Source organism: Macrobrachium rosenbergii, chromosome 4 (genome assembly GCF_040412425.1).
Source record: "Macrobrachium rosenbergii isolate ZJJX-2024 chromosome 4, ASM4041242v1, whole genome shotgun sequence".
Classification (NCBI taxonomy): domain Eukaryota; kingdom Metazoa; phylum Arthropoda; class Malacostraca; order Decapoda; family Palaemonidae; genus Macrobrachium; species Macrobrachium rosenbergii.
Window position 1 is genome coordinate 41,709,114 of NC_089744.1, and position 23,950 is coordinate 41,733,063.

The 23,950-nt window shown below is 34.1% G+C and overlaps 1 protein-coding gene across 1 annotated transcript in view; it reads left to right on the forward strand.

The window, feature by feature from the left end:
* The window catches only part of Lnk (SH2B adapter-like protein Lnk), a 157,224-nt gene that overhangs the window by 113,403 nt on the left and 19,871 nt on the right, over positions 1-23,950 (forward strand). The window contains exons 6-7 of the mRNA XM_067094982.1: positions 18,703-18,899; positions 22,981-23,217. Coding sequence (XP_066951083.1) covers positions 18,703-18,899; positions 22,981-23,217 — 434 coding nt within the window. The remainder of the gene's footprint in view (positions 1-18,702; positions 18,900-22,980; positions 23,218-23,950) is intronic.

Consider the following 23,950-nt stretch of genomic DNA (forward strand, 5'->3'; position numbering starts at 1 on the left):
GAGAGAGAGAGAGAGAGAGATATGGGCAGTTGGCCTTACTTAAATCTCAAAAGAGTGAAATTATTCATGAATTATTCAAGGAGAGAGAGAGAGAAAGAGAGGTTGAAAGAAGTGATAACATCGGTAAGCAGTTTTATGATTTCACAGGATTTTAATTTAACTTTTATCGATACTCTGCTGTGGTTACCTTAATATTAATATTTTAAAATTAGTAAATCTTTTTTTATGATAAAAAATGTATTTAGTCCTGAAAATAAAATAAAAATCAGTAATTAGTGAATATTGCTCTATAAAAAGTTCCGCGAATGTGAATTTTTTCCGTCATATGTGTTGGACCGAGTCATCTGAAATATTACCGTCAAGAGTCGTAAGGAAACCTCACTTTTAATCCTTTGGGTGTTTTGAAAATAACGAATCCTGCATTTTTATTATTGAGTTTTTCATAATAAAAACCGTCCAAATATTGACCATTCTGCCGGTTTGGATGCATATTTCTTCCGATCGTCATTGGACTGGCGTCGTCCGAAATACCATTGAAAATTGTAAGAAAACCTTACTTTTAGTCCTTTGGGTGTCTTGAAAACAATCCTGCATTTTTATTGAGTTTTTCATTAAGAAAAACCCTCCAAATATTGACCATTCTGCTGTTTTGGATGAGTATTTTTTCCAATCTTTGTTGGACTGGGGTTGTCTTAAATACTGTCGAAAATTGTAAGGAAACCTTATTTTTAATCTTTTGGGTGTCTTGAAAACAATGTTCTGCATTTATATTGAGATTTTCAAGAGAAAAACCTCCAAAATTTGACCATGCTGCCATTCTAGAGCCATATTTCTTCCGTCAGATTGGCGTTGTCAGCGTCGTAAACCTGAAACATGCATTGTAACCCAGGAAATAATTTTTTTATGAATATATTTGAAAAGTGTCGTAAACTTGAAACATCGTAAGCTGAGCCCATCGTAACCCAGAGGTGGTCTGTGTGTGTGTGTATAAGATATATTATATATATATATATATATATATATATATATATATATATATATATATATATATATATATATATATATATATATATATATATATATATATATATATATATATGTATATAAGCATTAACCCCTTAAACTTGAGCCTCTATTTACAAAAGTGTCTGCCGTATGCGGAGGGGTTTTGGGAGTTAAAAAAGCGAAAAAAAATTTTTTTTTTTAAATCACAGCATGCTTAGTTTTAAGATTAAGAGTTCAATTTTGGCTCCTTTTTTTTGTCATTGCCTGAAGTTTAGTATGCAACCATCAGAAATGAAAAAAAATATCATTATCATATATACTGTAAATATTGAAATATATGACAGCGCAAAAAAAATTTCATATATAATTGTATACAAATTGCGCTGTGAGCAAAACGGTTAAAGCTAATGAGTTATTTTTTTTCTTTGTATTTTACACTAAATTGCGATGATTTTGGCATATAACAAATTGTAAAACGATCAAAGAAAAACAGAGAAAATATTATCACAAAATGATGCATGAATTCGTAACGTGCAGACATAAAAAATGTTTTCTTCAAAAATTCACCATAAATTGAAATATTGTGCTAGAGACTTCCCGTTTGTTGTAAAATGAAGGTAATTGATTGAATATTACTAGACTGTAAGAGTTTTATTTTACAATTGCAGTTTTCGACCATTTCAGTCGAGTTAAAGTTGACCGAAGGTCAAATTTTTTCTATTTATCGTGATTTATATGAAAATATTTCAAAACTGATAACAGCTACAACCATGAGTTATTTTTTGTTGAATTCTACATGAAATTGCACACATTTTCATATATAAAAATTTATGTAACGACTAATATAAAACAGTGCAAACATTACAACGAAATGACGAAAGAATTTCTGAGATGTTTGGCCGAGTTATTGCGCGGATGTAAGGAAAAAGTTTTTTAAAATATTCACCATAAATCGAAATATTGTGCTAGAGACTTCCAATTTGTTGCAAAATGAAGGAAAATGATTGAATATTACTGGAATGCAAGAGTTTTAGCTTACAATTGCATTTTTCGACCATTTTGGTCAAGTCAAAGTTGACCAAAGGTTGAAATTATGGCACTTCGTGATTTGTATGAAAATATTTCAAAACTGATAGAAGCTACAACCATGAGTTATTTTTTGTTGTATTCTACATGAAATTGCACACATTTTCATATATAAAACTTTATGTAACGACTAATATAAAATGGTGCAAACATTACAACAAAGTGACAAAAGAATTTCTGAGATGTTCAGCCGAGTTACCACGCGCGGACGTAAGGAAAAAGTTTTTTTTTTCAAAAATTCATCATAAATCGAAATATTGCGCTAGAGACTTTCAGTTTGTTGCAAAATGAAGGTAAATGATTGAATATTACTAGAATGTAAGAGTTTTAGCTTACAATTGCATTTTTCGACCATTTCGGTTGAGTCAAAGTTGACCGAAGGTTGAAATTTTGGCACTTATTGTGATTTATATGAAAATATTTCAAAACTGATAAAAGCTACAACCATGGTTTTTTTGTTGTATTCTACATGAAATTGCACACATTTTCATATATAAAACTTTATGTAACGACTAATATAAAACAGTGCAAACATTACGACAAAGTGACGAAAGAATTTCTGAGATGTTCGGCCGAGTTACCGCGCACAGACGTAAGGAAAAAGTTTTTTTCAAAAATTCCCCATAAATCGAAATATTTTGCTAGAGACTTCCAATTTGTTGCAAAATGAAGGTAAATCATTGAATATTACTAGAATGTAAGAGTTTTAGCTTACAATTGCGTTTTTAAACCATTTCGTTCGAGTCAAATTTGACCGAAGGTCGAAATTTTGGCACTTATGATTTATATGAAAATATTTCCAAACTGATAAAAGCTACAACCATGGGTTGTTTTTTGTTTATTTTACATGAAATTGTGCATATTTTCATATATAAAACTTTATGTAACGGCTAATATAAAACAGTGTAAAAATTATGACAAAATGACGAAAGAATTTCTGAAATTTTCGGCCGAGTTACTATGCGCGGACGTAAGGAAAAAGTTTTTTCAAAAATTCACCATAAATCGACATATTGTGCTAGAGACCTCCAATTTGTAAAAGTTTTAGCTTACAATTGCATTTTTCGACCATTTCGGTCGAGTCAAAATTGACCGAAGGTTGAAATTTTTTGTAGTCGATGTATGGTACATCCACTCGTCACCTGACAGAAAATTTTAGTCGACTTACGATACGTCCAGTCGGCGTTTAAGGGTTAAGCTATAAATGTCCTTTACCCTTAAACGCCAAGCCTCTATTTACAAAAGTGTCTGCCGTATGCCGGCGGGGTTTGAGAGTTAGCGCCAAAGCGGAAAGAAAGTTTTTTTCAAAAAATCAGAGCACGCTTAGTTTTTAAGATTTATAGTTAATTTTTGGCTCGTTTTTTTTCTCATTGCCTGAAGTTTAGTATGCAACCATCAGAAATGAAAAAAATATAATTATTATATATAAATATTGGAATATATGACAGCGCAAAAAAAATTTCATATATAATTGTATACAAATCCAGCTGTGAGCAAAACGGTTAATGCTAATGAGTTATTTATTTTCGTTGTATTGTACACTAAATTGCGATGATTTTGGTATATAACAAATTGTAAAACAATCAAAGCAACACGGAGAAATTATTATCACAAAATGATGCATGAATTCGTAATGCACAGATGTAAAAAAATTTTTTTTGAAAATTTCTAGAGACTTCCCGTTTGTTGCAAAATGAAGGGAAATGATTGAATATTACTAGAATGTAAGAGTTTTAGCTTACAATTGCAGTTTTCGACCATTTCGGTCGAGTTAAATTTGACCAAAGGTCGAATTTTTTCTATTTATTGTGATTTATATGAGAATATTTCAAAACTGATAAAAGCTACAACCATAATTTATTTTTTGTTGTATTCTACATGAAATTGCACACATTTCCATATATAAAACTTTATGTAACGGCTAATAGAAAATGGTGCAAAAATTACGACAAAGTGACAAAAGAAATTCTGAGATTTTCAGCAGAGTTAGCGCACGCAGATGCAAGGAAAAGGTTTTTTTTTTTTTAAATTCACCATAAATCGAAATATTGTGCTAGAGACTTCCTGTTTGTTGCAAAATGAAAGTAAATGATTGAATATTACTAGAATGTAAGAGTTTTAGCTTACAATTGCATTTTTCGACCATTTCGGTCGAGTCAGAGTTGACCGAAGGTTGAAATTTTGGCACTTATCGTGATTTATATGAAAATCTGTCAAAATTGATAAAAGCTACAACCATAAGTTATTTTTTGTTGTATTCTACATGAAATTGCACACATTTTCATATATAAAAACTTTATGTAATGGCTAATAGAAAATGGTGCAAAAATTACGACAAAGTGACTAAAAATTTCTGAGATTTTCAGCAGAGTTAGCGCAGATGTAAGGAAAAAGTTTTTTCAAAAATTCACCATAAATCGAAATATTTTGTTAGAGACTTCTCGTTTGTTGCAAAATGAAGGTAAATGATTGAATATTACTAGAATGTAAGAGTTTTAGCTTACAATTGCATTTTTCGACCATTTCGGTTGAGTCAAAGTTGACCGAAGGTTGAAATTTTGGCACTTATCGTGATTTATATGAAAATATGTCAAAATTGATAAAAGCTACAACCATGAGTTATTTTTTGTTGTATTCTACATGAAATTGTGCACATTTTCATTTATAAAACTTTATGTAACGGCTAATAGAAAACGGTGCAAAAATTATGACGAAGTGACTAAAGAATTTTGAGATTTTCAGCAGAGTTAGCTGATGCTTTCTTATGGGAGAAGAAAGAAATTCGCGCATGTGCAGCTGGGTCACGCTTGTAAACAAAACAACAGCGTGATCCATGAACTCCCAGCATCCCTCAAGGCGCGTGATTTAAAATTTTTCGTAAACGAGGCTTTTTTGTAGTCGACGTATTTTACGTCCACTTGGCACCCGACAGACAACTTTTGTCGACGTAAAATAAGTCCAGTCGGCGTTAAAGGGTTAATATCCAATTTGCTCTACCTCGGAAATAATATATTTTCATATATGTTACCGAAGGGGAATTTTTTAGTTTATAATAAATTCGTCATCCCATGGGCTCGAACCAACGAAAGACAACAGTGACGCCTTTACCCACATGGCCAACAAGTAAGGTATAAGTTGATACCGGCTCTCACCTACAAATCCCCGCCAAACTCAGGTATTTGTATTTAGAGTCGATATCAACCCACCTCTGCCATGCTGACCATGTAGTGCGTTTGTCGCACGCAGCCATATTATGACTTTTTATCACATCACCGTGATTCATATACAAGCATTAAGCTACAAACATCCTTTAATATCCAATTTGCTCTACCTCGGAAATAATATATTTTCAAATATGTTATCGAAGGGGAATTTTTTAGTTGATAATAAGTTCGTCGTCCTGTGGGCTCGAACCAACGAAAGACAAGAACTCAGGACTACAGTTACGCCTTTACCCACACGGCCAACAAGTGAGGTATAAGTTGATACCGGCTCCCACCTACAAATCCCCGTCGAACTCAGGTATTTGTATTTAGAGTCGATATCAACCCACCTCTGCCATGCTGACCATGTAGTGCGTTTGTCGCACCCAGCCATGTTATGACTTTTTATCACATCACCGTGATTCATATACAAGCATTAAGCTACAAACGTCCTTTAATATCCAATTTGCTCTACCTCGGAAATAATATATTTTCATATATGTTACTGAAGGGGAATTTTTTAGTTGATAATAAGTTCGTCGTCCCGTGGGCTTGAACCAACGAAAGACAAGAACTCAGGACTACAGTTACGCCTTTACCCACACGGCCAACAAGTGAGGTATAAGTTGATACCGGCTCCCACCTACAAATCCCCGTCGAACTCAGGTATTTGTATTTAGAGTCGATATCAACCCACCTCTGCCATGCTGACCATGTTGTGCGTTTGTCACACTCAGCCATATTATGACTTTTTATCACATCACCATGATTCATATACAAGCATTAAGCTACAGACATCCTTTAATATCCAATTCGCTCTACCTTGGAAATAATATATTTTCATATATGTTACCGAAGGGGAATTTTTTAGTTGATAATAAGTTCGTCGTCCCATGGACTCGAACCAGTATACCTTTGTAGTGGCATTATAATTCCCTCCTCCATCGCCAGCGCCCTATCGGACGAGGACACCATCATCTTGACAAAGGTAATGTGCAGGAATAAAGTTATTTTAGCCAGTCATGATCCATGTTATTTCTCTGTCTAATATTTCATTTATTTTTCCATTGTGCGATCACCTTCAGTAATTTATGTTGGAGCATTCAGTGCTAACTTAATTATGCAGTAGTGTTGAACTGAGTTATTTGGCACCATCTGTGCATTCCTCAGTTTCCCTTTGAGCGTCTTATTATTATTGCAAGTAACCGTCTTGCACATATTTGCGGATAGGCCTCGACTGTGGACTTTCTCGGCTCCATCCATGTGCAGTCTCCCTTCTATCCCCCACTGCGATGTTCCTGTAATGAAGACATTGTCGGAGTAGAATATTTCTCCTGTGTAGGATTCATTATTTTAGCAGGCCTTTATTATTACCTGCCAGTAATTCGTCATTCTTCTGATCTGTGTTTGTTATGTAAATATAATTAGTTAAGAGAACTGTTGACTTTACATAATTTTCCCTCACATGAAGGCCTTAAGCCATAGATTTCTCTTGCTTTGTCTATGAATTGTCTTAATATTGAATCAGATGTGTAATAAATAAAAGGAACTCCCGTGTTCATCTGTTGCCGCCAGAATAAAGTATCCCAGGACATTATATATATATATATATATATATATATATATATATATATATATATATATATATATATATATATATATATATATATATATATATATATATATTTATTATATATTATACTTCAGAAAATTGAGATATAAAAAACATTTTGCCAAAGTAAATATTCATTGAAAAAAACATTTTTGCCAAAAAAATCAAATAATAAAGTAATTATAATAAAATTCAGGGTTAACACTCACCAACCCCTACCCTAATACTTGGTGGGCATGCCACGACGTTTGCACACCTCCTGAAGTCGCTTGGGGACAGAATCTGCCAACGTCTGTAGGAGTGTGTCGTCAAGGTTGTCCCAGGCTCGCTGTAACTCGGCAGACAACTTCTCAATGGAAGACGTATCCTCGTTCTGTAACTTCCTTTTGATAATTGCCCATAAATTTTCTATGGGCGAAATGTCAGGAGAATTCCCTGGCCAGTCGGAAATAAAGTCAATACCGCAATCTTTCAGCCAATTAATATTTTGCTTCGCGGTATGTGCTGTAGCTCCATCTTGCTGAAAAATGGAGGTCTGGCTGCGTTCAAACGAATCCTCTAGTGATCATTCAGTATCGTGAAATACGAATCTTTGTTAATGGTCTTATTCATGGGTAAAAACACTAGAGAACCCTTACCCCCATACCCAATACAACCCCATACCATAACATATGGTGAGAACTTAACATTTGTGGCGAGGTACTTAGGGTTAAGAGTGTCCAACGTCGCCTTCCGTCAAACAAGTTTCCCCTTCGTATTAGCAACAAAGAATGAAGCCTCATCACTCCATAGCACTTTCCTCCATTTGCTGATATCCCAGTCTTTGTATGAACGTGCAAAAACAACTCAGCCCTTCCTTTGCTTGGCCGTGATCTGTGGCTTCCTACGAGCCTTCACTTTTGAGTACTGTACTTCAAATCTTTTTTTAACCGCCTTTGAACGGTTCGGACCGAGGCTGCAGCAACTGCCTCAGGATTAGCAGCCTTAAGTTGTCGGGCTGTAAGGATCGGATTAGTCTCTATGTCCCTTGCCAACACCCTCAAACCCCTCTCACTGATGATGGGGGGTTTCCCTGGGATGGTGTCTGCCTTGGGTACCTCCTTACCGCCACTCTCGCGGTACTTTTTCAAAATGTTTCAGATCAGTACTTAACCGCCACCCAGAATTCAGTGAATGAATGAGATATTGCCCTTAAGTGAGACACTACCATTAGGTATGTTGCCAATTAATCAATTTGTCCCAGCCGATTTTTTGCCTCATGAATATGGAATTAACGTTTTTATGTATAATAATATGCTGCTTTTAAAATGGGCAAATCTTTTTTCGGCTACTGTATATATATATATATATATATATATATATATATATATATATATATATATATATATATATATATATATATATATATATATATATATATATATATATATATATATATATATATATATATATATATATATATATATATATATATATATATATATATATATATATATATATATATATATATATGTATATATATATATATATATATATGTATATATATATATATGTATATATATATGTATATATATATATATATGTATATATATATATATATATATATATATATATATATATATATATATATATATATATATATATATATATATATATATATATATATATATATATATATATATATATATATATATATATATATATATATATATATATATATATATATATATATATATATATATATATATATATATATATATATATATATATATATATATATATATATATATATATATATATATATATATATATATATATATATATATATATATATATATATATATATATATATATATATATATATATATATATATATATAATATATATATATATATATATATATATATATATATATATATATATATATATATATATATATATATATATACATACAGAAACCCCGTATTTCGGGGATGCGTACCACACCTACCCGCGAATAGCTAAACCAGTGAATACTTCAACCCTTCTAAAAACACTTAGCACTGCCTATTTTGATAGTTCAAACACACACAAAACAAACTAAAAATGCTTACACAGGTATTATCCTACTTACGATGGGGTTAGGTTCCAAAAAATACCACCGTTTATTCGAAAAAACGTAAGAAATACCAAAATGTTTCTCAAATGTAGTCCAGCCTACACTAGGGTATTCGGTACCATGTACTGTATACATATATTGTAGCCTAGCCCACACAATAAAATATACTCTTTACAGACATGGTATAGTAATTATTAATATCAGCTTATTCTGGAGGTTCATGTAAAGTGACTTATGATAATTCAATACAAAGAGAAATTGAATAACAAACAAGAATTAGTTTAACCTGCACTATGGTATATTGTATACATACAAGGTAGCATAGCCTACATTATACTGTACTCTATATTTGCATATCGTATTATACAAATGTCAACATGATGAATATGTATCTTTTCCATGGGTCTTTTAAAATGTTATGCCTTAATTCACTTTATCCAATAATATTGTATATATTCTTTTATTGCTTTTGTATTAAAAATTGCATTCATAGCCATCAGTGTTTTGGTTTGGAAATGTTTTCGTGGTGTTTATTTCACCACATTTATTTCAGTTAGCGTAAATGAATCTCTTAGAGTCTAGATACTTTATTTATAAGGGGCAAGGTTATTTTTCGTTATGCGAAGTGTTTTTAAGTCGAAATATAGCTAAAATACGTCTCACTGTGAAATTAATTTATATATTACTTTCATTAAAAGGTGATGATTGACGATAGTTGTTTGGGGGCGTTTGTTTTGTGTAAAAATAAATTCATCGTAATAAGAAATTTACGTATTTATGGTTTATCTGCGTAAAAATAACAGCAATGTGTTCTTTCATGCTCAGTAGTTTTCATTAAAATACTTTCTCTCCCATTTTAATTACGATCGAGTTTCATCCATGTTGCCGATGCACGATAATACACAGTATAGTCATTAGCAGCTTGAACATTTTTTTCTCAGCCTCAGCTACAACTTGCAGCTTAAATTTAGCAGTATATTTCCTTGACAATCTTTTATTGACACCGAATAAGGATATAATGTAGAAATATATCAGTCCTATTCTACTTAACGTCATTTGTGCTATAAGCTCCGGTAATTGTTTATTATCGTATGATGGTTGAAATACCAGGTAAACGGCTGTTGTTATCCGATTCGGTTATAGCCAAAACAACGGTTTCTTGGTCGGTTGTTTATGGCTGTACACATTTACGCAAGAGTATAACGTTATTAACCCTTTAACGCCGAAGCCCTATTTACAAAAACGTCTCCCATGCCGGCGTTCGTGAGTTAGCGCCCGAAGTGGAAAAAAGTTTTTTCAAAAATCACAGCACGCTTAGTTTTTAAGATTAAGAGTTCATTTTTGGCTCATTTTTTTTTTTTCATTGCCTGAAGTTTAGTATGCAACCATCAGAAATGAAAAAATATCATTATCATATATAAATATTGGAATATATGACAGTGAAAAAAAACTCGTATATAATTGTATACAAATCGCGCTGTAAGCAAAACAGTTAAAGCTAATGAGTTAATTTTTTTAGTTGTATTGTACACTAAATTGCGATGATTTTGGTATATAACAAATTTTAAAACGATCAAAGCAACACAGAGAAAATATTATCACAAAATGATGCATGAATTTGAACGCATGCTGGACGTAAAAAATGTTTTTTTCAAAAATTCACCATAAATCGAAATATTGTGCTAGAGACTTCCTGTTTGTTGAAAAATGAAGCTAATTGATTGAATATTACTATACTGTAAGTGTTTTAGCTTACAATTGCAGTTTTCGACCATTTCAGTCGAGTTAAAGTTGACCGAAAGTCGAATTTTATCTATTTATTGTGATTTATATGGAAATATTTCAAAATCGATAAAAGCTAAAACCATGAGTTATTTTTTGTTGTATTGTACATGAAATTGCGCACATTTTCATATATAAAACTTTATGTAACGACTAATATAAAGCGGTGCAAATATTACGACAACGAGATCTAAAGAATTTCTGAGATGTTCAGCCGAGTTTAGCGCAGACGTAAGGAAAATTTTTTTAAAAATTCACCATAAATCGAAATATTGTGCTAGAGACTTCCAATTTATTGCAAAATGGAGTTAAAAGATTGAATATTACTAGAATGTAAGAGTTTTAGCTGACAATTGCATTTTTTACCATTTCGGTCGAGTTAAAGTTGACCGAAGGTTGAAATTTTGGCAGTTATTGTGATTTATGTGAAAATATTTCAAAACTGATAAAAGCTACAACCATGAGCTATTTTCTGTTGTATTCTACATGAAATTGCGCACATTTTCATATATAAAAGTTTATGTAACGACTAATGTAAAACGATGCAAACATTACGACAACATGAAAAAAAGAATTTCTGAGATGTTCGGCCGAGTTACCACAGCAGAGCGTAAGGAAAAAATTTTTTTTTCTGAAATTCACCATAAATCGAAATATTGTGCTAGAGACTTCCAGTTTGTTGCAAAATGAAGGTACATGATTGAATATTACTAGAATGTAAGAGTTTTAGCTTATAATTGCATTTTTTTACCATTTCGGTCGAGTTAAAGTTGACCGAAGCTTGAAATTTTGGCAGTTATCGTGATTTATATGAAAATATTTCAAAACTGATAAAAGCTACAACCATGAGTTATTTTCTGTTGTATTCTACATGAAATTGTGCACATTTCCATATATAAAACTTTATGTAACGACTAATATAAAACAGTGCAAACATTACGACAACGTGACGAAAGAATTTCTGGCGCGGATGTAAGGAAAAAGTTTTTTTCAGAAATTCACCATACATCGAAATATTGTGCTAGAGACTTCCAGTTGGTTGCAAAATGAAGGTAAATGATTGAATATTACTAGATCGTAAGAGTTTTAGCTTAAAATTGCGTTTTTGACCATTTCGGTCGAGTCAAAGTTGACCAAGGTTGAAATTTTGGCAGTTATCGTGGTTTATATGAAAATATTTCCAAACTGATAAAAGCTACAACCATGGGTTGTATTTTGCTGTATTGTACATGAATTTGCGCACATTTTCATATATAAAACTTTATGTAATGGCTAATATAGAACAGTGCAAAAATTACGACAAAATGACGAAAGAATTTATGAAATTTTTTTCGGCTGAGTTACGCCCGTGCGTAAGAAAAAAGTTTTTTCAAAAATTCACCATAAATCGAAATATTGTGCTAGAGACTTCCAATTTGTTGCAAAATGAAGGTACATGATTGAATATTACTAGAATGTAAGAGTTTTAGCTTACAATTGCGTTTTTTTACCATTTCGGTCAAGTCAAAATTGACCGAAGGTTGAAATTTTTTGTAGTCGACGTACGGCACGCCCACTCGCACCCAACAGACAATTTTAGTCGATGTATGATATGTCCAATAGGCGTTTAAGGGTTAACAATACTTTTATCATTCTCTTTTACTTTTTTAACTAGAAGATGGGCTAAAGAGATGGAGGAAAAGTTGTCTATTGTAATTTAGTCTCTCTCACTGCCTGATTACACTGCTGCCTGCGTCCGCGCGAAATTTAAAAATATTTTATAAATAATAGTCGTATCGGTATTAATTGCTTATCCCATTGTAAACTCGAATTATCCTAAGATGAATGATCGTAACTGGAGCATTACCTGAGTATTTTAAGTTTTATCACAAAAAGTGCATTTAGTCATGAAAATGAGATGAAAATACAATATTTAGCAAATATTTCTCAGTGAAAAATACTGCGAATGGGCGAATTTTCCACAAACAATAGGTTGATATATTCCAGAGAAAAAACCGTGAATACGTGAGTCCACAAATCGTGAGAACACAAATACAGGGGTTTACTTATATATATATATATATATATATATATATATATATATATATATATATATATATATATATATATATATATATATATATATATATATATATATATATATACATACATACAGGTTGACCATCATTAATACATACAGGTTGACAATCATTAGTAGTCCGGAACAATCAGTAATCCGGCACAAATTTCGGCTAGAGTAATTTCAATGTTTCCGCACTAATTTTCAAATTTCCCGGTCGCTGCACTAACTCGCCCGGCGCCGATTTGGTGGCGCAGTGTGCTGCATCAACAAACTGGTAGCCTAGCCTACATTATACTGAACTCTGTTCACATATTAACAGTATTATACAAACATCAACATAACGAATGTGCATCTTTTTCATGGATCTTTTAAAAAGTTATGCTTTACTACATTGTTTCCAGTTGCGTATATTCTCATATTGCTTTTGTATTATAAATAGCGATCAATGTTTTGTTTTGGGAATCGATATCCCGGTGTTTATTTCGCCGCATTTAACTGAGTTCAAAGCACTTTTCTTGCTTCTAGGTAGCGTAAATGAATATGGATACTTTATTTATTTGGGACACATATTTTTCGTTATACGAAGTGTTTTTAAGTCGAAATATAACTTAAATACGTTTCATTGTGAAATTAATTTAACTATTTTTTTCGTTAATATATGACGTCGGGAATCGCGCTGGCCGCTTTGGGGCATGTTTGTTTTGTGTAAAAAAATCAAGATTCCGTTCGCTATTTTCTTTTGATTTCATCATAATACGAGCTTTACATATTTATCTTTTATCGGCGTGAAAACAGTAGTAATTTGTATTCTTTCATGTCCAGTAGTTTTGATTAAAATACATTCTCTCGAGTTTTATGTATGGTCAAGTTTCACCCATGTTGCCGATGCACGATAATTTATGGTCATTAGCAGCTTGAACATTGTTTTCTCAGCTTCAGCTACAACTTACAGCTTTAAGTTACTGTAGCAGTATATTTCCCTGCCGATCTTTTCTCCAAAGCGAATAAGGGTATAGTGTAAAAAATATATCAGTCCTATTGTACAGTACTTAACGTCAATTGTAACATAACTACGGTAATTGTGTATTACTGTACAATGGTTGAAATACAAGCAAAACAGTTCTTATCTGATACGATTATTAGCAAAACAAGTTTCCTGTTCGGTTGTTTATGGCTGTACGCATTTACGCAAGAGTATAAACTTTACTAACAATTCTTTTATCATTCTCTTTTACTTTTTTTAACTAGCAGATGGAATAAAGAGATGGAGGAAAAGAAGTTTTTCTATTGTAAGTTGGTCTCTCTCGCCGCCTTATTGTAGCTGCTGCCTGCGCCTGCGCGAATTCTAAAAATATTTCCTAAATATTTTCGTACCGGTATTAATTGCTAACCCCATCGTAATCGTAAACTCGAAATATCGTAAGTCGAATTATCGTAACTCAAGCACTACCTGTATTTGATAATTGTCTTTTCTTTATTATCCAACTTGTACTGATTTATGGGATATTTTAATTCTAAGATGAGGTGCTTAGCTACTGGGTTTCGTGTATTCTAGCCTAATAAATGGCTAATCCGGAAAAATGGCTAATCCGGCACCCTCCAGGTCCCAATGATGCCGGATTAGTGATGGTCAACCTGTATATATATGCAGGCAGTCCCCGGTTTACAATGGGGGTTCTGTTCCTACGCCGCGCCATAAACCAAAAATCTTCACAAACCAAAAAAATAGTCGAAAATCGTCAAAAATCCTAAGAAAACCTTACTTTTAATGCTTTGGGTGTATTGAAAATGATGTAAGCTGCATTTTTATTGAGCTTTTCATGAAAAACCTCCAAATTTTTATTATTCTGCCGTTTTGGAGCCACATTTCTTCTGTCGGATTGGCATACGACTCGTCGCAACCCTGGAACACGCATCGTAAACTGGGAAATAATTTCTGATGAATATATTTGAAAAGCATCATACGTAACCTTGGAACATTGTAAGCCGGACCCGTTCTCAACAGGTAAACAATTACAGCAGATTCAGCATTTATGTATACCTCTCTTGATGGCTCAGTAGGTAGACCGTCGACTGGAGTTGTTGGAAGGAAACTGTGTCGTGGGATCGAGACCCAGCAGTACCGATCCAATTATCACTTAAAAATTCCTCTTCGGTATCATTCTCCATCGGGGATATTCCCGAGGTAGCATGAATTTGATATTAAACAACAATTGTGGCTTCATGAATGCATATAAATCACGGTGTGATAAAAAAATTTCATAATAAGAGCTGCATGTTCCAAACGTACCAATGAGCTGTCATGGCGGAGGTGGGTTAATGGTGAAGCTAAGTATAATTGCCCCGTTCCTAACGGGTAAACAGGTACAGCAGATTCAGCATTTACTCATACCTCTCTTGTTGGCTCAGTGGGTAGACTGTCGACTGGAGTTGTTGGAAGGAAAATGTCGTGGGATCGAGACCCGGCAGTACCGATCCATTTATCATTTATAAATTCCCCTTCAGTGATCATTCCCCATCGGGGATATTCCCTGAGGTAGCGTGAATTTGATATTAAACAACATTTGTGGCTTCATGAATGTATATAAATCGCGGTGTGATAAAAAAATTCATAATAAGAGCTGCATGTTCCAAACGTATCAATGAGCTGTCATGGTGGAGGTGGGTTAATGGCGAAGCTAAGTATAATTTCCCCGTTCTCGATGGGTAAACAAGTACAGCAGATTCAGCATTTACTTATACCTCTCTTGATGGCTCATTGGGTAGACCGTTGACTGGAGTTGTTGGAAGGAAACTGTGTCATGAGATCGATACCTGGCAGTGCCGATCCATTTATGATATAGATTCCCCTTTGGTGATCATTTCCCATCGGAGATATTCCCGAGGTGGTGTGAATTTTATATTAAACAACATTTGTGGCTTCATGAATAAATATATATATATATATATGTATATATATATATATATATATATATATATATATATATATATATATATATATATATATATATATATATATATATATGTGTGTGTGTGTGTGTGTGTGTGTGTGTATATATATATATATATTATATATGTATATGTATATACATAAACAGTAAACCCCCCAAATTTGCGTTCTCACAATTCGCAGACTCATGTATTCACGGATTTCTCTTTGGAATGTTCTACCCATTATTTGTGGAAAATTCACCCATTCGCAGTGTTTTTCACAGAAATATTCACTAAAAATACTGTATTTTCATCTCATTTTCATGACTAAGTGCACTTTTTGTGATAAAACTATTAAAACACTCAGGTAATGCTCGAGTTACGATAATTCACCTTACGATAATTTGATTTTGCGGTGGGGTGAGCAATTAATACTGATACCACAATAGTATTTGTAAAATATTTTTAAATTTCACATAGGTGCAGGCAGCAGCGTAATCAGGCAGTGAGAGAGACTAAATTACAATTGACAACTTTACCTCCATCTCTTTACCCCATCTTCTAATTAAAAAAGTAGAAGAGAATGATAAAAGTATTGTTAGTAATGTTATACTCTTGCATAAATGTGTACAGCCATAAACAACTGACCAAGAAACCGTTGTTTTGCTTACAACTGAATCGGATAACAACAGCCGTTTACCTGGTATTTCAACCATCGTACGGTAATAAACAATTACTATACGTTATGGCACAAATGACATTAAGTAGAATAACACTGATATATTTTTACATTATACCCTTATTCGGTATGGATAAAAGATTGGCAAGGAGAAATATACTGCTAAATTTAAGCTGCAAGTTGTAGCTGAAGCTGAGAAAACAATGTTCAAGCTGCTAATGACTATACTGTAAATTATCATGCATCGGCAACATGGATGAAACTCTATCGTAATTAAAATGGGAGAGAAAGTATTTTAATGAAAACCACTGGGCATGAAAGAACACATTACTGTTATTTTTACGCCGATAAATGATAAATACGTAAAGCTTGTATTATGATGACATCAAGTGAAAATAGCAAACGGAATCTTGAATTTTTTTTTACACAAAACAAGCGCCCCCAAACAGCCATTGTCATCTACTAACGAAAATAATAGATAAACTAATTTCACAATGAGAAGTATTTTAGCTATATTTCGACTTAAAAACACTTCGTTATAACGAAAAATAACCTTTCCCCATATAAATAAAGTATCTAGATATACATTTACGCTAACTAGAAGCAAGAAAATGGCTCTGAACTGAATTAAACATGGTGAAATAAACTCTTCGTAAACATTTCCAAACCAAAATGTTGATCGCTATGATCACAATTTGTAATACAAAAGCAATATAAGAATATTTACAATATTATTGGATAAAGTGAATTAAGGCATAACATTTCAAAAGATCCATGGAAAAGATGCATATTCGTTATGTTGACGTTTGTATAATACAATATGTGAATATAGAGGAGAGTATAATGTAGGGTACGCTACCGTGTATGTAAACAATATACCATAGTTTAAGCTAAGCTAATTCTTGTTTGTTATTCAATTTCTCTTTGTATTGAATTATCATAAGTCACTTTGCTCAGACCTCCAGAATCAGCTGATATTAATAATTACTATACCGTGTATGTAAAGAGTATATTTTATAGTGTAGGCTAGGCTACCATATATGCATACATGGTACCGAATACCCTAGTGTAGGCTAGGTTATGTTTGAGATACGTTTTGGTATTTCTTATGTTTTTTCCAACAAATAGTGGTTATTTTTTGGAACCTAACCCTGTCATAAGTAGGATAATACCTGTATAAGTATTTTTAGTTTATTTTGTGTGTGTTTGAACTATCAAAACAGGCAGTTCTAAGAGTTTTTAGAAGGGTTCTAAGTATTCACTGGTTTTAGCTATTCGCAGGGGGGTGTGGTACACAGCCCCTGTATGTAATATATATATACAGGCAGTGCCCGGTTATTGGCAGGGGTTCTGTTCTGACGGAGTGACGGTAACCGAAAATCGCTGATTTTTGGTTATCAGTGCCTCTGTTAGGTATGTATTGGTGCCAATACCCAATTATCGGTACCGATAAGCAGAAATCAGCAATTTTCGCCACCAAAAATTGCCGATTTTCATCTCTAGACAAGGTAAAACTGGACCGCCGGTAACCGAGCCTACTGATAACTGGGAATTGCCTGTATATATATGTATATAATCTGTCTGTGGTCCTTGGTACCTGGTACGGGTGTGTCAGAGAATGTCAGGTTCCGGATGAGTAAGGTCTGGATAATTGAGGGATTACTAATTAAGGGACTTTTTTTCTGTATTTCTCATTTGCTGTCAATTGAAAATTGGTCATTCACACAAAATATGTTTAATTGTTGCATTCTCTGCAAATGGGAATTTGATTATGTTGAAACAGATGAGCACAGTTTTATAACAAGATATTACTTTGTTGAAACCGGAAAGGTATTCTGCCTAAGGCTTTAGTTACTTATATATTCTTGTGCATTCGTTCTAGGTTTTTACTGGCATGATGCCATAGAAAATGGTTAAATCTGTCCTCACTGTACTTTATGTTCTGAATTGATAGGCTTTACCTTCACTAATAATTTTTAGCTAAAACAGTCTTTATTCTGTCGGAAGGTGAATTTGCATATGGAGTTCTTGCTTTTTATGTGATTCAGGTAATTTATTTTACTTTGTGTGATTATGGTATATTTCCAGATGAAGAATTATTTTACAACATTCTTTCCATGATAATTTATTAGTTTTGTATATTTTTCAGTCAGCATTTAGATTTATTGATTGAAATGATACATTTGATTATTCTTGTCACAACATAATTATTTTCTGACAGTTTTTATTATATTTCTTCCTCAGTCAACATACCTACAGATGTGGACTTTTACTCAACTCTACGAGACTATCCTTGGTTCCATGGCACTCTCTCCCGCTGTGATGCCGCTGCAGCTGTTTTACAAGAAGCAGTTGCTGGTCATGGGGTTTTCCTTGTTAGACAGAGTGAAACTAGAAAAGGAGAATATGTTTTAACTTTTAATTATCAAGGGAGAGCAAAGGTAAGCAATAAAGGTTTGTAGTGCCAGAGGCTTGTCAAGATCTTCACATATTATCATGGATAATCATAGAACTACATGAACACTAATCTTATTTTTTACTGTTGTGAAAGAAAGTGTAATTGATTCTATTTTACTTGGAAAGTTGTTTCTACTGTACTGTGTTTCTAGTGTTTCATTCATTTTTTAGTTTTTGTCATAAAACTTGATTTTTGTAGTTCTTTCTTAGGGTAATTGGGCACTCAGCAGCCTTCATGTCAGTTATGATTTGCTTAATTTACTGGAATATTCAAGCATTTAGTTGTTTTATGGCAGGCGCTGTTCATGTAACCAATAACCTCAAATTTTGGACTGTGCCACCCCCTGTCCTGGGTTTGAGTTATGTTGCTTAAGTGGGTGTCAAGCACATACTCCTTCATTACTTATTTGTGTATTTCATTTGCTGAATTATTTTATTCATATATGTTTTGTTATAATTTGTTACAAATTACACTGTCTCTTTTTTGCAAGTGTTAGGTTCTTAGATGCAACTTTAAATACCCCAACTCCCCCCCTCGATTATTAGCAACCCTAGATGTGCATACTGTGGATGAAATGATCACACAACAAAGTGGAACTGTGGTGAACCAGCTTGCAGATGACCTCTCATCCTTAGTGGATAATCCAATAAGCATTGCAGTTCAACTTAACTGTCAGTGTTTGGCTGCCGGGGATCTTTGGTCCCTGTTCTCCTGAATAGTGAAGAAGTTTGAGTATTCCCATACTTGATAGGTAGATATTAGGATCACAGAGAATTTTGGTTTTCTGTTTAAATTTTCAGGTGTCAGAGCGGTGATGGAATTAAGTTCCAGTGCCTGTAGAACACATGATTGTGTTGGTTGTTCTTTTTCCATAACTTCTTTGAGGAGTGATAAACAAAGTGTTTCTCATTCCTTCTTTGCTTGGCACTGGCTGTTCCTGGTTAGCCTTTGGCTGAGGGGTTTGCTGATCTGCTGTTTCTCTGGTCAAAGTAACCGAGCTCCTGTCTTTGTCAGCCTCTCGTGTGCCCTTGACCTTGAGCAGTGCACTTCCTGCAACTTACACTGGAATTCTCCATTGGCTCCCGAGAGATTGGGTTTTCTCGCAGGGTAGTGAGGAATTTAATAGCGTATTGTTAAGTTTTTCAATGACCATGCATCAAGGGGAGGAACATCTTCTATGAGTAGTATCATAGAAGGTGTATGTCTCTGCTTAAAGATTATACTCAATAGGCAGCAGACGTTACCTTTTACTCTAGCTAAGTCAGGTTTCTTTTTCAGTATGTGACCTAAAGCTTAGGGTTTGCCTTTACAATCTTTCTCTGACTGGGTTAGGCCTTTCCTCTTCAGTGGAGTTGTCTGTACTTCCAAGTGCTGAACAGTATCCATTTCTCAGGATCTTTGGTCCTGAGTAACTTATGTTCATAGTGCTTCAAGTCTTAAGAAAGTATCTTTCAAGACTCTTCCACTGTTGGACAGTCTTTAGACTTCTACTGTTCTTTCCTGGCTTTAGCAAATAATTTGAGAAGTCTTTTGGCTTGCTGTATTACATTCAGCTTTTGTTAGGGTGGGGATTGCTCTCATTCCATTGTTCCTCATTGTGCATGGTAGCTCAAGTCTTGTCTCTTTTAACAGGACTGAGTTTCCTCATTTCTTCCTTCCGAACTAAGGTGGAGATTTGGATGACATACTGCTTTGCCAGCCAGCACTCTTCAGTACTGTTTGTAGTTATCCTCTCCAAGATTTTGGAGTGTTTTCTCCTTTCAAGAGTACTGATTAGTGCTGGAAAGTGTTCTGAGGAGGAGGTTGGTTTCCTTCCCTTAGGAGGGATCTTGAAGTCAGTGGCATTGTCCTTCACTGTGCAGCTGAACTTTTCATACTTCCAGGTAATGAGGGTGGGTGTCTGATACATCAGATTCCCTGTTCTTCAGTCTACCCAAAGGATGTTGCTGATAAGTCTGAACACTTTTCTTCAGGACCTGGGATGGCTGTCCAACAATTTTTGCAGCCACCATAGGTCCATATTGAATAAGGTCAGTATCATGTATAGTGTACTTAGCCTTGTGTAAATCTGGAGTTGGAAGTGGAATGACTGGATTCCATTCCATTCTTATTCCCTCTTTCAAATGCAGCATCTGGGCCACAGTGCATGCTGGAGTCAGGTAGGGTACAGGTGATTGCACTTTGGGCATCTTCTCCCGGTCAGTGACAGAGTTGTCTCTCTCATCCTCTCTTATAACAAGTGGGAGAGCTGGTGTAGAATTTAGTCCAGCACCTAATTATACTGTTTCACCAAGACCAAACAGCCTCCTGACATGGTCTGACGTCATGTTCTCTAAATGGTACCTTACTTGAGTAACTTTTACTTCCCTGGCCCTGGACATTGCTGCTACTACTGTGGCCAACTATTTTACCAGACTAGTAGAGGTTCATGGCAATTCTGTGGTGGTTCTCAATTCCAGTGAGCTGAAAGAGATTGACCTCCCACCAAAGGAGCAAGTCTCCTGTATAAAAGATTATTTATATTTGCATAGGAGCAAGTAACAAATTGTAAATAACAGTTTGTAATTTTCCTAGGTATAAAAATAGCCTTTTATTTTTAGTCCCACCTCATCCACCTTGCTCACTCCCTGCAGCCAAAGGAAGAGTGAGAGCGACAGTCAGTAAATGAGAGATACTCCACCATTCACCCCACCATCTTCACCTGTTAATAGCCTTGAATGAAAAGTACCAATTGTTATTCAAAATTTCTTATGCAGTACATACATTATTATAAAATCTGCATCAGAAGGTGAGTGAAAACCGGGACTTTGAACAATATTTTCATAGTTTATTCTACATTTTCAAGTTCACACTGAATACAAAAGAAGTTGACAGCCTTATATACAAAAAAACAAAAGGGGGGCAAAGTTACAGTTTGTTAATCTGGGCAGCATGTTCCTTAAACAAAAGAGACAGGGACAAAGGATCAAGAGATAATCCAGGGTGGAGATTGACATTCCTGGTAGAAGTAGCTTCAATAAACACAGTCTCTAACAAATTCGTTTTCCGCTGGTTGTTGACCTTGTAGATTATTGCTGACTTATCCCAGTTCATCGTATGGCCTGTCTTAAGCCAGTGATCTACAATGCCATTATTTGATAAACCTCTTGAAATGGCATATTTGTGTTGGGAGCTTCTTACTTTTAGTCCTTTTAATGTTTGACCAATATAAATCTTATTACAAGTACAATGCTGTACTGTATTTAATATATTAAAGTAGTGTTACACATTTTATAGTATGTGTGTGTACACAGTACAGTATACACACATATGCATCATGTTGGGGGTAGATACATGCAATGGGTTTACTTCCCTTTTTGCCCAATCTCTCTCTACAAAATTTGTTTTTTCTATTTTGTATGGGTTTTGCATATAGTATTTTTACAGTTGTTGAAAGCATAAGAAGATGCAGATATAGCCAGTCAACGGTTATTGGCGGGGGTTCCTTTCTGACGGCCAGCGAAAATTTCCGATAACCAAAAATCAGCAATTTTCAGTGCTTAGCTGCGCCGATAACCAGAGATCGGCACCTCTGCTAGGTAAATATCAGTACCAATACCTGATTATCGGCGCTGATAAGCGGAAATCAGCGCATATCGGCTCTGAAAATCACCAATTTTTGTCACTAGACAAATGCTGTAAAACCAGACCGCCGATAACCAGGGACTGCCTGTACATGTATTTTTAGAAGCAATTCATTTTGCTTAAATTTATCTGAAATTGAATGATAAGTAAATCAATATTTTAAATTGAATAATTACAAAATACTGGTTAGGGTAGGCTATTAAGTACTTCATATGGAATTGCACAGTGCTGTAAGCTATGCGCATTGTCATTAAGGTTGTATGCCAGTCTTTGTTACTTAACAGACTTTGTTAGTTGCTGGAAGGGGCAGGCACCTGAACTGCCCAATAAGTTGAGGTGACATTGTACTGTACATTGTAATGAATAGTAACTAATATAATTTGAAAGATTCAGATAGCTATAGAATTTTCAGTAACAAGAATGCTATATATCTTCTTCAGCATCTGAGGATGACAATCAATCCAGATGGAGCTTGCCGTGTTCAACACTTGTCATTTGCAACAATATTCGACTTACTTGAGTATTTTCGTGATAACCACATCCCTTTGGAGTCTGGTGGTACTTCTGATGTGACTTTATCGGAATTTGTCATTGCTGCTGATTATCCTGCAAGAAACCAAGGAGCTGGACAGGTTGGGACTGAACGTCGACCTCCAAACATCCCAGATACAAGAGAGGTATGTGCAGTTTACCTAAAAATGTATTACTTATAATATATACATATAACTGCCAAATACCCTGTACCCCTTAAACTTAAACGCTTATAACTGCCTATTTTAACAGTTCACTGCAGAATTTAATAGTTCAAGCAAAAATGTACCTTAAATTATCATACTACAACAATTTTATAAACAAAATAATCAGCAAATACTTGAAATATTATACAATATGGTCTATCATCCAAAAGCACTTTACAGAAATAGCATTTCAAATACATCTTACATTACCCTTAAAAGAGAGAGAGAGAGAGAGAGAGAATGAGAATACACTTGTTATGCTCAGTCTGGGGCCAACCTGGAATGAGCTAAATAATACATTACAGCTGTAAAAATATGAACACATAAAACAAAATAAAAAGACTCATCGTAATAGCCAACATACATTTATAATAAAATTCACAAAAAACACAAAGTGCTGTGAGAATTACCATTTTATATAAGTAACTTACCCAGTAATTACTTACTGAAGAGTTTCTACTCAAATGGCAGCTTAAATTTTGAAATTCATGGTAGCAATTCTTTTGTTTTGTGTAGGTGACAAGACCCCACCCGCTTTCGGGGTAGGATAGAGGAACAACTAAGCCAGTAGATCAATTTGTTTCTGCCACTTGTATCATCCACACACCATGTTGCGTAAGCAGCTTGGTTTTGACAATTGTTGTTTCTTCCCACCCGGTGAAGTATTCTTTGT